This window comes from Anser anser (assembly GCF_964211835.1).
Source record: "Anser anser genome assembly, chromosome: 2".
Lineage (NCBI taxonomy): Eukaryota > Metazoa > Chordata > Aves > Anseriformes > Anatidae > Anser > Anser anser.
Genome location: NC_139721.1, coordinates 50,171,037 through 50,187,982, shown reverse-complemented (window position 1 = coordinate 50,187,982; position 16,946 = coordinate 50,171,037). Strand labels below are relative to the sequence as shown.

Sequence of the window (16,946 nt, the reverse complement as noted above, 5' to 3'; positions counted from 1 at the left end):
AATGTTTGCAGAAGGCAATTTTATCTGAGTTGCATCAACAGTTCAGTTTCAGAGCTTAAAAAGAGGTCTGAATTCATTCCAACTATTTCTTCACAGAAAAGACACTGCTAGAACTATGGCTACAACCACCAGGAATGAAAATGTAAGCTGCAAAGCAGTTAGGGTCCTTACTGAGGGGTCTGATCAGACCAGATGAAATTTCAAGTTTCTAGTTTGAAGAAGTAACAAACAAAAAATTTGACATTTGGGTAAGAGCACAGCTTGGATTAACTTAAAATGTTTAAGAACACAGCAAAAAATTGATAAGTGATTCACTTTCAATAACAATTACATGAAGATTCGATTTGTTTAACTTCATGAAAATATTTTATATATGTTCTACTCTTACTAGGAAGGCAGGAAAGAATCAAGGATACCACTGTACTTTTTTGGATGGCTATGTGAGCAAACTTAGAAAACTGATCTCAGGCTTTAAGACCTTGATGAGGGGAAAAACAGAATAAGCTTCTTTGGAAACAGAAGAAACTCCCATTAGAGTTAACTTGTTGAGTTCTGGAAAAATATACTTGCAGGTACTTGCAGAGCAAGTGTTAACGTCTATCATATATGGACATCTCCATTAAATCTTGAGGAAAAGACAATAGCAACAGTCTTCGTTAATTATTACCAGCTTTATTGCCTTCTCATGACTGTATTACTATATTTAGGAAGATGATTTTGAAAGGTCCTCAGACAGTCTGACTGGATTTATTTATTTATTTTTGACTCCAAGCAGTGCAAGCTCAAGTGAAATGGAGCACACATTCTCAAAGTGAACTCAAATTCTGCTAGGACGCCTTCAACATTTTGAGGTTGGGATTTAGCTGGCTACCAGCAGCTGAGCAGATCTAACTGCTTACTGACATTAAAAAGCAAGCCTCGCTCCTTTATGTCGCCTTCTGCAACTTCCCGCGCTCCCGCCTTTACACCGACTCCAGCGCACATTCAGCCCTTCTGCAAACCAACTAACTGGGCATCAGAAGAACAGAGCTCTTTTGGGTGAGCCTGCTTTCCACTACTTAGCAAGTTAAAAATGATCTAGTGGAAGGCCAAACAAACACCAGAACACAGTAAAAGGTGAGGTGCAGTGCACAGCTAAGAGGAAAAGTGACACCTCTTCTTGATAGCAGCAACAATCCATTAAAAATGACCCCAAGGATCCTTTAGAGCTGTGACTGAGGGAGCAGCTCCAGCATTGCTTTGGGAAGAAGTCCTTCCGCCGGAAATAGTTTATAGGAAACTACTGAATACGCAAATCAAAAAACAGCCTTAAAAAAGAAAAGTATCCCAAAATCATCATGGTAAGATGCTTATCTGAATACAGTTACACAGCTGATAGTTCAGACAAAACGTGACCTGACAGGAAATTTCTATTTGCTGCACCAGCCATTTGGATGCATTTGTTTCGCTGTGGAACAGCTTTGCCAGGCTCTCCAAATACCCCAGAGGGTGAGGAGTGGCAGACACAGGAGCACCCGTGCCACAAACTCCACAGGATGGGTCTAGCCAGGCACAAACCTGACAGCCCAGCAATAACAAGACTTGGGTAGTTTGGGCATTACTCAGGACAAGGATTCAGATTTCTAAGAAATGTCACTAGAAGAAAGTACCTTAATGTTTAGGAGTTTCCAGAGAACAGGAAAGAAAAAAAAGAAAAAAAAGATGAACAAAGGTTTGGAGATTCAACATTTTTAACATTTGTCTGAACAGCAGTGTGAATATTTGTGTCCGTTTATGCATCTAGTACTTAAGTCTTCAGCTGAATACACTCATTACTAGCCACTAAAGCTCAATGGAAGTTAAAATGTCTCAGAAGTCTCAGTGAACCTGAGCAAAGCCAAAAAAAAAAAAAAAGGTTAAAACTATCACGGAAGTACAGTTGTTAGCCACTTGACTGTATCAAATTGTTCTGTGTACTTTTCTGCTCCTTCCCCTTTGCTACCTCTAAGGAACAGACATTTGGCCAATGATTAGGTCACAGTCCTTAATACTTTGACCTCAAACACCCTGACCAAAGACAGTCTCACTTCCTTCACTCATAATTACCTCGGAGGAATTTACCCAAGCTCATCTGCAGTGGGCTAGGCTGGCTTATTACAACTGCACTTAGCATAAAGGTTACTGTTAAGACAACCTACTGCAGAATACTGAGTTCAATTAGTTACCAAACGCCACAGAACACTGGAATCATCCGCTGTGCTCACCTCGACATCCCCAGTATTGCTGGAAACGTAAAAATGCAAGCTTGAGACCTGAAGGAATGCAATAAATGTCTTGGACTACGGTCTATCAAACTCATATAACCAAGGAAACATTTTCAGTATTACCTAAGACACTCTATCATCCGAGAAGCAATCTTCTTTCGACGCATCATGCTGAATACCCATATTCGACTAATCCCACAGATAGCAGGTTCTGGTGACGTTGAACAGCACCATGCTTTCTGTCTTTCAAATATGACTTTTTCATTTTCTGAACTAACTTCTGGAACCTTCTCTTCTATAACTCTGTAGCCCTGCAGGTGACATCAAAATATTTGTTACTTTATAAAAGCATCATCAGTGATTAAATACAACAATTATTGTGTAATATATTTCAGTTGAGCATACGTGTATGTTAAATGCCTCACTAAAAAGAATGCATCTGTCTAATTTAATTTGTTAACAGTTTCAGAATTGGAATAGATTGATAAACAATTTAACCTCCCCCAAAAAATCCTAAAGCTTATCTAATTTAAAATATTATCAACAAATAAAATCCAATTCTTATTACCACCTGTCATTAAAGTGTCTGTACTTATTTGCCAAATGGCTAGTCTCAAACTCAGGTAATTCTACAGTTTCAGCATGTCTGAAGAACACAGTCACCAAGCACCAACTTTTTTTTTTTACAGACCACCTTTCCCCAGTTCAATCACTTACCCACTGGATATGTTCTGCAATTAAACAGCCAATAACTTTTTTGTCGTTAGAAATAAAAAGAAGAGTTTTAGTTCTAGAGTAACACATGAGCGGAGCTTGCTGAAATCCCAAGTCATTGTCTACCATTTCTCTAATTTCTTCAACCTGTCAAAAGAAGTCGAAATGCTGCATAAGAAACACATGTATAAATATACATTTCTACAAATATACATAAAAATTACAGATTTATAGAAACACACTAAGTTATCTAGAACACCAAAAGCTATTCCAGAAGTTAAGGATTATTCTAAGGAACATGCAACAAACAAGTCCACATAAGTTTTCCTTAAATTATACTTGTCTGTAAATCGGAAGAGTAGAAGCCTCTAAATCAGCTTCCAGTAAGTCAGTTAGTCAAAGGCTAATAGAGAGAATGCAGGTTATCAAACTGTGGATTCTGGTATTTTAGCCAGAAAATGAGATCTATACAAAAAGTTAAACAAGCTAAGCTGAAGGTTTTCAGCTTGTTATTTTTAAAGTCTTGAAATAATCCATTAGATTGAAGTCTTGAAATAATGAATCCATTAGATCCAGTCTTGAGCAGATGATAGCAAGCACAGTGCCAAGGGGTTTGCATAAGAGATCATGCATGTATTTGCTGAAACGGAATGAATAGCTGTTGCCTCCTTCCTCGACCTTTCGGCTCTTCTGTTAATTTGTAAAGCTTAACTGGAACTCAAAACTGAAATTTCAATGTTTAATATCAGCAAGTTTAAAAGAAACTTATGAACTCCAGCATGAATGTAAACAAAAGCTTACGCTTGAGCTGAGATTTTACTGTGGGAATCCTGTACCTATAACCAGGCACTGAAACAGCTTTTACCATCACTTACAGGAGTCAGAAATAATGTGGCCTTTCCTATGCCGTTCATTAAATGGCATAAGCTTCTTTAATGCATGTTGTAGTTACATTACTAATACAATCCTGGAATTACTGATGCTATGAATATATGAAGTTATATAAATGAAAATTGTTTTCCAAACGTGCTTTAAAATAACTTCAAGAATTCATGGTATCAGCTACTCTCTTTTCTCACCTAACCTTCACGCGCCATTTTTTTTTAATAACAATTCAGATTAGTTGACTTGAAACATTAGGTCACCCTTAAAGTGCTATTACACATCCACAGCACTGACCACTGTAGATACTCTCAACCTTAACCACGTAGGATTACAGAGAACTCTGTCCTAAATGACTTCATTTGCTAGTTTCTTTTCCTCTGCCCCAGTTAGGTATTTTGTTTTTTTTTTCCTCAGCCATTTTAGTAAAAAAAAAAAAGAAAATGCAACCACATGCAAAACTTTACACTGATGTAATACTAAAATTCAGACAGAACCACCAGAAAAACTAAACTTAGTAAACAAACTTATCTGCATTAAATACCATAAGAAAAGCTGTAGATTCTTTTTTCAATACAGCAACTTAGAAAATTTTATTTTAGTCTAAAGAAAACCCACTGCAGTCACAGCAGCAAAAAGAACTGTCGCAGGGAATCAATTAAAATTCTTGACTTACACAATTAAAATTTTCAAGCTTACAGCTTGTTAATTTCAGGACAACCAGAAACACATTAAAACACATAGATTGAGCAGCACAACCAACAATAAAAAAAAAGTCCGGAATAATATTATCTGGAGCACAAACCATGGGATAGCAGAATAACTCAGGTGGGAAAGTACCTCAGGAGATCCAAGCTCTGCTCTAAGCAAGGTCAGCTGTGAGATCAGATGAGGCTGGCTCAGGGTTTTGAAATGGGTTTTGAAAACCTCCGCAGACACAGCTGCACAGCCTCCCTGGAGCAGTACGGACGTGCTGCTGGGCAGCCAGCTCCAGGTAGCCCTGCCTGAGCAATGAGGCTGGACCAGGTGATCTCCAGAGGCCCTTTCCAACCTCAGCTGTTCTGTGACTGTGGTACTGTGAAAAAGTTCTTACTGGTCACAGCAAATGAGCAGTGAAATGTGAATTATGCCATGCTACTGAAAAATGTAATGCCGTATTAAGATGTACGAACACAGGGTAGCCAGCAAGACGCTGAAGTATCCTTCTGCACTAAGGCCCCACCAGTGTACTGTGCTCAGATTTAAACAGAGAGTTTCAAAAGAGACGTTGAGACAGGGCACAAATGGAAAGAATCTAGAGGACAGTGTGACAATGATTAGAGCTCTATAAAATATTATTTAAGAGGGTAAACTAAGAAACAGCACATCCCTTCAATCTTCTTAAGGCAAAAAAATCAGTTTGTTCAGGAACACAGAAGCTGTTGCGAAAAGGAAAAGAAGGATGTTACCTACAGCTGTGGAAGTACGACTTCCATGAACGAGCTAAAATTGCAGTGCGGAGATTCTGTTGGACATTTAGGGGAAATTTGTGAAGCACCGCAACAAAGCCTCAAGAAGTTATTTTAAAAAAAGCAGAAGTTTTAGGAAGTTATCAGATGTATCACGACCGGGGCTGACGCTGCTTTGCACATGGGAATGGAATAGATGAGTGAGGCCACTTTCTAACTAAATCTCTTTTTAGCCAAAAATCATCTAGGGAATGGTGCAGGTATCCATGCTGTGTAATAAGATCAATACATTTCAACTTGTTTAAATATAGTAGAAAATTTTTTATTATACAAAATATCTGGCAGACATTCTGTATATTAAAAAAATAAATTAAAATTCAGTTGGTTGATGCTATTCCCCCTGCTGCCTTCCACTCTAGCTCAGACCCATCCCCCCTGTGAAGAGTGCAGCGGTGTGTAGGAGTGACAGCTCTGACCTGTTTGTGGAGAAAGCTACAGAACCACGTCAGTTTTGAGTTCAGCTGCTCTCACATAAGTTCTACAAATTTTACATCCTCATCACTCATATTAAAACATCAAATAACAAAATAAGACATACAAGTCCAGTCCTTTTCACCATACCTTTTTAAGTGCATATTTTGGGTCATCAGGAAGAACCATTATTATCTTCCCATCAGGATATTCAGCCAGAATTCTTTCCTTTTTCCATCCCTAAATAAAACAAAAATTTATCTAAACCATACACAAGACGTACTTTTACAAACAGAAATTGCACATTATTGTTCTAGACACTGAACTTAGGCAGAGACTTCAAACTATTTAGCAGTTGTTTTGCCAGTGAAGGAAACTTCAGCTAGCTTTTTAAAATGAGCACAATAGACAGAATAAGATCTTATTAATTGTAGAATACAATAGCCTAACTATAACTAGAGACAATTTAGGAAAGTGTCTTATTTCCCAACTAGATTTTTCCCCCAAGGACTGCAGTGCAAACTGAATTTTAAAATTGAAGTAGCAAACTCGGCTCACATAACTGATCTCCAATCCTACGTAATATTTATTTTCCAGAGTCCAGCAAATGGAAAAAACCCTAAGTTTTATTGAAATATTTCTTTTTAACATAGTTACCTCCACAAATACACACTCAGTTTTAAGTTTGGCATGCGAAAGACCTCCAGGAGGTTCTAAGTGAACTGATTGGCATGCAGTTGCCCAAAATGTAAGGAATAGTTTATTTTGTTACTGATCATAACTAATAAAGCCACAAGAAGGATACTATAAAAAAGTTTTATAACTACCTTCTAAGAATCTAATGGGGAAGGAGGCTACGTTGTGTGTATCTGAAGTATAAACATACTCAAAAAAATAGAGGTAATTAACTCTTCTTCAGATCCACACTCGTGGTGAATAATGAGCAGTACCTGCATGGAAAAAAACAAAACAAAAAAGCCACTTAAATCTAGTAAGATGGGACTGGTAGATATTAGAAATCAGTTGCTTTGACGGGACCTAAAAGTACTGAATGCAGAAGTAACTTCAGCCACTAAAAAGGCTGATCTACAAGTCTAACTCAAAGCAACTTTAAATAAAAAAGCCTTTGAAGAAACAATATTGATGGAATAATTCTCATTGAAATCTGTACCTTTCCACAAAATAATGTTCAGCTAAAGACCGAGCAATGGAATTTGGCACTGAATGAATGCCATATACACTACCACAAAAAATGACAAACTTCGGTGTTATAACACTTGATCTGTATCTCAGTGTAATCACGCTGATTTTAATCCCTTACCCCAAACGAGACATGAAAAGAATGATTTTAGAAATTCATCTGCTTGCTGGTAGTCTTGAAACTATTTAAGTACAAGTTTAGCACCCAGCAAGACAACAGTTGCAACACAGACACCATTTAAATCCTGCCTGCCTTTCTGCTCAGTAGCAGTTGCACTGAATGCCAAGACAACTATTAGAATTTGTATTACGATCTAAACATGAAGGGCAATGACCAGCAGTGCTACAATGTCCAGGACAGCAGAGAAGTGCCATTGGTGGGATTGTGACTTGTGCTTTGATTCTGTTAGAAAAGACATGGAGTTTGCCTCTCCAACTTCAAACACCATCCTCTCTCCACGTTTCATCTTTCACTGCCTTCTGGCTACCTGTTTGCCCTACGAAAGTTTTCTATAGCCTACTTTAAGCCAGCTGTGAGCATCACTCAACATGCCTGCAGAGAAATGCAACACATCTGACAGTCCTTCCATTACAGTCCCCAGAATGTTGCGGGCCTAATGCTGAAAATTCTACTCTAAATTTGAAGCTAAGGTATTCTGTTGACATAGTAGACAGGTATTTCCCACAACATGAAGTCTGCTCAGTCTGCTTAATTTTCTATTACCACCATACTGGTGTTACATGGTTAAGCAACAGCCTATTAGCAGAAGTCTAAATATGATTCAGTAAAAATGCAATTAATTGGAAAGATAAAATTACTCGAATACTTAGAACTTATTTTTATTATCATCTGTCTATTTTCTTAAGTGATTAGCATTAGATCACATTCACAGGAAGGGCAAATTCTAAACTCAAGTACTTTGAAATTTATTCAGAAATGTATCTTTTAGACGAAGTTCTTCACTAACTTTCTGCAAACCCTAAGCTCATCCAAGACTTTCAGTTCATTTGGTTTACATCAGAAATGAAATTTTCAAGTCTTATACCTTTGTTTTTGATGCAGCTCTGTGTACTTCAAACAAATAAACTAATATTTCATCTATCTGCTTTGCTTTTCAGTATCCTTACTGTTCAGTCTTAGTAAGGAAAGAACTGCACTTCCTTTAAACCAGACTAATGGAAACGCACAAGCTTCATCACAGCTCTTTCATATTCTAACATCAAAGCTTTTAAGGAAAATGTTCTATAGCTTCAGCTGGGACAGTTCCTATTAAATATCTACAATACATCAAATGCACTTTAGTACCAGTATCTTCCATGTGGTCAGAAGATGATTTCCCTTAACACACTTAACTTTTTTTTTTTTAAACGAGACTTGAAACAAAACACAAAATCCTGAAAGGTATTTCAGTCACTGAGAACTAAAGTAGGACTCCTTAACTCAGGAGTCAACAAGGTATTACTACAGGAAGAAACAAAAGCATTGTATCTGCAATGTATTTTATAATATCCTACTACACTGTCAGAAAATTGTTTTTCCGTTTCTTTCTGCTTGACATTACTTTAGGGCACTAAGACTTTTTGTTGAACAAGACGCCCAAGCATTCATGTACATTGCTTGTGATGCACCAAGTTGAAAGGAAAGCTGTTGTTACTGTCAGGACGCATGTTCGGCAAGGCCTGGAGTAGAAGTACATGGCTGCACCAGCCCTTCCTGACGCTGGAAGCCTGTGCTTAACAGCAGATTACCTGTAAGTAGCTGTAACGTGGCTCATATAACCTCACTGCCACCGGTAAGCAGAGCAGTGCTGCACAGAGCCCCATCGCGTGTGGTAACAGCTGCAGCGCCCTCCTCCCCACCATCTCATGGCTGCTTATCCTACTGGTACTTCAAACACAAAACATGCCCTGAAAAGCGAACTTATTTTTAATCTACCTGAGTGTTTCAAACTATCCTGTACCTTTTCCTCCCAATTCAAACAAGACTGTATTGCCATTGCACTTCAATAAGCAGGCAAAATTACAAAAGAAAAAAAATTGTTCACAAAAAGGACAATACAGCATAGCAGTTGCTACTGCATCAGGACAGAGCAGTATGGACAGTAATTACAACTACGGCGTGCACTGCATTGCTTTCACTGGGTATTATATATGTACGTAACAACCAATGTAGAACACACTGGGAAAGATGGCTCCAAAAGCACTGCAGCTGAAATGGCTGGGGCTCAGTTTCACGCAAAGTATGTTCTGCTTATAGTTTAATATAATGTCTGATGTAGATTTGTCTTTAAAAATACATAAAAAAATAAATTAGAAGACATGATAGACTGCTTGTGCATTTCCTCATTTTAAAAGTCCTTACATAAGAGTAGGAAATTTTTCAGCAAACCTGCTTTTTTATATAAATATATAAATATGTATATGTATGTATGTCAGAGTAGAGACGAGCCAGAACTATTTCCCAAATGAATACATACAGATGAAAACTGGTGGTGTATTCTTATATCATTTTTTCCTCAAAAAAATATTGAGGTAGTAAGGAAAACTTAGTTAATACTGTACAATTCTTGATCTTCACTAAGTAAAGCATTTGTAAAATTTTCTCCTAATAATCAGGTTTATTATGAAATTTTATGATAATTTGTACCTGAGAAATGGGTCTACTGCATTCTTCTTCCTGACTCTTTCATCAAGTTACAGATGTTCTGTCTCTACTTCCTCCAAGTGTAATATGGAAAATGAAGTTTTGACTGCAGAATGCATTAAGATCCTTGGACATAACTATTGTTTTAATTCTGTTTAAACTAAGATTTTTACATAAGATAGCTAATGGTAAGAACTTTATTCGAAATGTTATGTTTTATTTTGTATATATGTATCAATTTCAGAATTAATGCAAATCAAGAGGAGCATTAAACATTAAGATGACATGAAATTCACCAACATCTTCAAGCCTCACAGATAGGCTTGGATGCTGTTATAGCAGAATACCTGCTTAAATCTTAGACAGATAAGTCATTAGCCCAAACAACAGCTTCTTCCAATTTTGTTCAGCTCAAGATATTCTTAACTGAAAGGATGAGCTTGAAATACAAATAAATACATTAACTGCATTCACCTCAGGCACCTGAATCTACAGGCATTTTCTAACTTAAATATTTGCCTCTGCATCTTAAAACCTCATTATAAATGTTTAGCTCTTAAAAAAAACCTGCTGAGATATTAAACTGGTGGTAAGTGGTGTGACAGAGATAGATTTTTATTTATTTATTTTTTAAACCAAAACTGAACCACTTATCCATCCTACAATTTTACCACTGGAGTTAACACTTGTGTACATAATCATGAAATGCAAGCACGTGCTAGAATGGCATATGTTTTCTGGAGATTTTCAGATGTCTGAAACCAGAAGGATAGTGAGACAGACTCCTACATTGTCTATGGTAGTGGATCAATCTCACACTGCCCTATTCCTGCTCCAGGACTGTCCTTGACTACCTTACGTTCTTGCTTTTTCAGTAACCACACTTCTGTCAACAGAGAACGATACCCATCAGGAAACTCATAGCAGTCCTTCTCAATATTCTACTTCCAAATCTAGAAAATGCCATTATACTTGCCAAATTCTCTCTCTCCATATAAGGCCCACAATTTCCTTTTTGTCTCTATCAGCCATCAGTGACAAAGTGAGTTTCTCAATACCATCTCCTTGTCCTACCTCTGAGGACATTATGGTATTTTTAGAGCTATCTAAAAAGAATTTTTTAATAAAGGTTAAAAAAAAAGCTTTAAAAATACGTTCTGTTGAAGAGAATAAACAGTTTATTATTTATGTGCAGACTATCTTCTGGCTACTCAGTACTTTGAAAAAATAAAGGCAAATAAAAAACACAAGCTTCATGCAGGCAGGCTAGACACAAACAATGACAAAGTCCATTTTCACAGTTCACAGCAAGACAAGCTCTAGTGTGATAATGTATACAGCCATCTTCTTGTGATTCTGTGAAATGAATCATCAATAAAACTACCAGGCACATAACATGAGACACTCAATAGGGAGAAAGGCTGACACAAGTCTTCCCAAGTCCGACTGGGACTGCATCACATGGCATGAAGAATGTCAATAACAGGAGAATGAAAGATGCTTATAAAACATTTCAAAATGGCCTCCAAATCAACAGCAATTACAAGTGTGTTAACTACATAAAAAACAACGTCGAGAGAGCTAATATAGTAAGATCCCAAGGTCACCTGGGTCAAACTAAGATCTTTTCTAGTACAATTTTTCAACTGCATGATGTTATTGTCCCATTAACACTTTGTGTCAGGGAAAGGAACACAGTCATAGTTTCAGCACAGTAACTCTACATATAAATCTTTAGAAACCAAGCAAATCTCCAAATCATCCTTCCAAAAATCCTCACTACAAACCTCCTACCAAGCAATCATTCTTCTGGTATTTCTGGGCAACTAAGAATTAACAAATAGAGACATGGTGTACCGATTCATTGGCAAAAAGGTTTATCTACAATTCAAATTATTTTTTAAGAGGAGGTGAGAATGTTTCTGTCATAGACATTACTAAAATCGTACATGAAATGAATTGGTGGCCTCAGTTCAGTTATCCTGGAGGTCTTATCTACTCGAGTGTAGAGTACTGAAGGTAACATGTGTGATAAAGAAAATAGACTTTGTGGATTCTGTTCTGGATTTCAGACATGTGAACAGATATTTCCTGGAAGTCTTGTAATATCAGCTACTGTGAAATAGCTGATTTTACACTGTCCTTAAAATTGCAGAAAGTTTTTCCAATCTGAGTTTTAACATGAGAGATACTCAGCTGTAGCACATATAATGAACCTATGGAATAATATTTTAGATTTATGTTTAAAGATTACAATCACACTATAAATTTGGTATTCGATACACTACGATGTTATATCAACTGGATTGCTAGGCAGTCTCTCTCTTAATTACACATAATTAAGACAAATTTAGAAGTCATCTAACATTACATGATTACAAAAACAGTCAGCTCTTTATCTGACAGTTAATCCAACCACTGCAAGAAGAAGCCTGTATTTAGCGCTTTCAAATAGTAACATTACTTTGTCTTCCTATCACCACCCCGTCCCCATCCCACAAGACTAAGGCATTGTAAAAGATAGAATACAAAAGCAATGCAACATTGCTATCCTACTGAATATTTTTATAAGTGACGTATAGTCTGTCTGCTATGGTTTTGGAAACTATTTCCAAAAGTGGACTTGTGGCCTCCTGTGATATTAATTTATTAAAACATGACAACGTAATAATATGAATTGTAATTAGTACATAGGAAGAAAATAATTTTTTTCTTACCACATATTTTACAGCACTTATGAACTGGTTATGAAAGAGCAGGTGTTGGGTTTCATCCTCCGGATTTGAAGCAGTATAAAGCATTCCACAAATATTACAGGAAATAGCACCAAATCTCTTCTGTCCTGCATCCTATTGAAAAAAAGAAAAAAAAAAGTTATTTGTCATTTCCAAGCACAGTAAACACACTTCAACAGAGCTTCCGCCTAATAAGACATGCCTTTTATAAATGTATAAATTATCTTCGGTAAAATCAACACAGAGGCTAAAATGGAGCGGAACACAAGAATAAGTACAGAATTTAGAATTCCATCTTCTGAAAACCCACACGGCCTCAAAAAGCACACATATCACAAAGCAAACACTAACCAACATCAAAATTAAGCCTTCTCCTTACCACATTATAAACAACCAACTTCTCTTTTATTTCAAGAAATTTAAAAAAAAAGAACTCTTCCGTTGTTACACTGCTTGCAGTAAATATAATAATCTTTCATACAGAAAAAAAACGAACGAACCACATCTAGACCCACACTATTTGGTGTTCTCTATAATTCTGCTGTTGCTTGTTCTTTTGGCTGTGAGCTTCTTTGAGGTAAGCCATTTTCCTGAATGCTTGTAACAAACGTTACAGAAATAATCATTAAGACCAGCAATATGTCAGTTATCAGCAACTGCTGATCACCACATTTCACATTTTTATTAAAAACAGGTATTTCAAGGCAATCAAATAGCATTACAATTGTTTTAAAAATCTCTCTCTCCGTTATTTTATACTTTTTAAAGATTAAAAGCCTAGTATTTAAGATATTCTCAGGTCTTAAGTCTTCACTCTTAATTGGAAGCTGGTAACTATCATGTTTTAGTTGCTATCTTAATAGTCCATGACTTATTTTTCAGATACTGGATAGCACCTACAACACAAATGGAAGATCATACATTTACTTGTAAGCCTTGTGTTATTCTCCTACTCCATAACCAACTATTACTAAAGTAAGGGCACTGCTCAGTACCTATTGCTTTGTGATTTATTCATTAAAACAGTATTACTAGTTTGCAAATATGCTCAGATTGAGGAGTCAGTGCCTAATAATGAAGCATCAGTTGTAGAAAGTGCTCCTTCAGAAAGAGCCAAAGAATACCAGTTAGACTGAAGTCTCCAGCTAAAAACGCATGTCTTAAGGTATGGCTTAATGCTCAAATACATTTTTTTTAAACTACGTTTGGATGTTGAGATTATGAAAGCAGCAGTAAATGTCACTTTTAATCTATTTTAACATGTAAAAGTAATTTTATACACTGAAACATACGATACTATAAAAACAAAACACTTGCAGTTTTTGCTTTGTTTTAAAGGAAGTTGACCTATGTGCCAGATCGAAAGTACACAAATCCACTGGAAAACTTACCGCCTGAATTTAATTTTGATTTCTAACTGCTGATGTATTCACAATCAAAAAAGCCCACTTTACAGATAAAAGCATTTAGTAACACTGCAAAAGTGTTTACAAATCACTTCTTACTCCTTCCATCTTCAAAGATATTTTTAAGCAAGTCTAAGAGCTAGATGCCAGCTCAGTGCTCCACACAACAGCAACTTATTTCAAGCAGTCATTAGAGAAGTCCAACATGTAGGTATCAGTTTCCTTCCAAGAAGAGACTAAAGGTACAACTTCTTTTTAAGAAGTTCAGAGTGGAACAGCTTCTTCTGGCTGGAAGTCAGCCAGAAGAAAGAAGCTGAATCTGAGAAGCCACGGCTTTACTGGAATGTCAATTTGTGTGATCCTATTGTATACAGAAAGGCAAACAGGAATATACTAATTTTACAAAGGAAAGAGGAGAGATGAATCCTGAGGTCAGATTTGCAAAGTCAGAACAGGAAGTTTCTTAGGGTGTAAAAACTGAATCCAACACATTTTGTTCTACCTGCAGAGTTCCTTTAAAGCAGCAACATAGCTCAAAACAAGGAACCAACCTGGCCACCAAAATGTACTGCATTTCAAGGGTTTATACATGGAGAGGAGAAAAAAGGCTGTTCAGCAGGAACTGGCAATTATCTTAAGATGAACCGATTGAACCAAACCAATAATTCCTATCTTGAGGAATTCCCCATCTTGAGGATGGGGAACATATCCCCTATGTCTAAGGTACAGGAAGTGAAGAGGGAGTCTACTCTGATGCTTAGAGTACACTTAAAAGAAAAATTAGAAAATCAGCTACATAAAGCTACTCTTAAAATATTAGTACTGTGGTTAAGTTTCATGAAACAATTTCTGTTCAGATTGAGAAGTTACAAGTATTTAAGCTCTAATATCTATTAGTTCGCTAACCAAAAAACTCAAGCCCCCAAAAAAACAATAGCAATGTAGGAAGACATCAAGAATTAGGGACAAGAATATCCTCAAAGCTATCAAGCTCCTTAGCTCATCCTATCTAATCTTGTAAATAGATATGCTGTGTTGGAAGTCTCTAGGAATGGATTATTTCCCTGGAACAGTACTGCCCTAATTTACAGTCTTTCTTTTATGTTGTATCAGTGTTTTATTTTTTCCTCAAAAAGGATTTCACTGATACTACAATTTTGGCAAGCATTCAAGGGGTGGCACACACAGGTTAATACTAAAAACCTGTTATAGGAGTATCAGAAAAAACACATGATAATATCTAAAGCAATCTTCTGAACTCTTGTAGCCTTAACAAATGCTGGTTATACATTTTAGTAAATACTTTGCAGTATCCTGGGGGTTACAAAGATGATGGCCTTTTTGTGTAAATGAAATACTATTTCAAACCCTCACCACAGGACGTAATGCTTCAGGGAAGGAAAAAAAAGAAAAAGCTTTGTAAATCTAATGCGGACTATTGTCCAAAACCAGGACATGCAAAATAAAGTCAGGAGTTAAGAAGAATTCATTTTCATACTTTAAGAAAACACCTAGAGAATCTGTTTTCAACATTATGTCACTGCATAAGCAAAACGGGAAAGGGCACACATCAAGACACAAAAAGTGCTCCTGAACAACAATACTGCATTCAAGGTTGCCAGTCCTCCCTAATAGGAAAACGAATGAACAAACTTCATGCACTAGACATGAGAGTAAATAAAACCCTTTAAAACTGAGATGTGGGGAATCACAAACAAAACCATGCTTTTTGAAATTTAAAAAAAGAAATGTTGAAATTAAATTTATCTTGTTTTAACTTCAAATTGATGGACTTTACTCTTCCCAGCAAACACCAGATACTAGGTACTGGGCAATACGCTGTTAAAACACACAATAGCAGTTTTAAGAGTTTTAACTCTCAGAGCTTACTGGGAAATAATTTTTCAGAGCAGCGTTTAAGAAAATGTGTCGTGATAGGACAAGGAGGAATGGCTTTAAACTAAAAGAGGGGAGATTTAGGTTAGGCATTAGGAAGAAATCCTTCACCCAGAGGGTGGTGAGGCACTGGCACAGGTTGCCCACAGAAGCTGTGGATGCCCCATCCCTGGAGGTGTTCAAGGCCAGGCTGGATGGGGCTTTGGGCAGCCTGGTCTGGTGGGAGGTGTCCCTGCCCATGGCAGGGGGCTTGGAACAAGGTGATCTTTAAGGTCCCTTCCAACCCAAACCATTCTGTGACTCTATGAAAATGTGAGGTTGCAGGAATAAAAATGTGTTGCTCTATTTAAACCTCAATTTTCTAAACAGTAACAATAAAGAGCAAAGATATTTTTATTTCCAAAGGAAGTTCTGTGAGTGTAGATGACAAATTGAGCATTCCCGACATATCAGGCAATAATTAATGTAAGCACAGATTATCCAAGATCCACTGTTTCACGGCTAACTGTAATCAAACATTGCAACAATGTTGTCTTAATCTCCAGAAGTTTTTCTTAATTCTGTGTTAGACAAGGAAAAGTCTTACCAATATCTTCTTTGAGAAGGTGCATGTCTGCTGATCCTCCATATGTGGAATAAGGAGCCCTGCAAGCAAAAAAGGCATTTGGTGCCTCTGTAGTAGACGAAAAGGGGCCTTTTTTTTTTTTTTTAATTTTTCTCTCTTCAGGCACAGATTAGGTCAACTCCTTCTTTATTACCTACTGTGTTTCAGAGGAGGATTACTTTTTCCTCTTGCCTTCTCATAGAGCAAAGAATAAAACCCAGCCATAAAAACAGGCAGGCTTGAAAGGAAATACAATGGAGAAGAGCAGGAAGGAACAACACAAAGATTTTTGGGCTCTCCACAGAAAACGAAAATGTCAAAGAATGCTATTTCAACGAAAGATGCATTCAAGACAGAAGCTGACGTGTGGATCCCCTTGCTGACCAGGAGGATCAGAAGACATGACCCAACTCAGAAACAAGTTTCGCTTTGAAATGAACTGCGGCATATGGAATTTACAACAACAATGACAGAGAAAAAAAATTAGTAATACCCATCTCTCTGAAAAGCTACTTTAGCCAACTTGAAACTTTCAGAACTGTTATATACCTGATTTAATAGACTTGGAAAAAAAATTAAAATGGAGGGGTCATTATCCATCATGAAATGATGTCATTAGTCATTAGCTAGAACAATAGGAAAAAATACAAAGTTAAGCAACAAATCTGCACAATATTTACTAGGGATGATCAATTCATTCTCA

At 36.8% G+C, this 16,946-nt stretch overlaps 1 protein-coding gene across 3 annotated transcripts in view; it reads right to left on the bottom strand.

Moving 5' to 3' along the window:
• ESCO1 (establishment of sister chromatid cohesion N-acetyltransferase 1) overlaps nt 1-16,946 on the bottom strand; it is a 32,112-nt gene that overhangs the window by 1,135 nt on the left and 14,031 nt on the right. For 2 of the 3 annotated variants that reach the window (XM_083821861.1, XM_083821862.1), the window contains exons 8-11: nt 12,320-12,451; nt 5,909-5,998; nt 2,961-3,104; nt 2,367-2,554 (exon numbers count right to left, since the gene is read on the bottom strand). In XM_083821861.1, the coding sequence (XP_083677987.1) occupies nt 2,367-2,554; nt 2,961-3,104; nt 5,909-5,998; nt 12,320-12,451 (554 nt within the window). Of the gene's footprint in view, nt 1-2,366; nt 2,555-2,960; nt 3,105-5,908; nt 5,999-6,585; nt 6,709-12,319; nt 12,452-16,946 lie in introns of all 3 variants that reach the window. The other variant, XR_014578824.1, reaches the window with a different exon arrangement.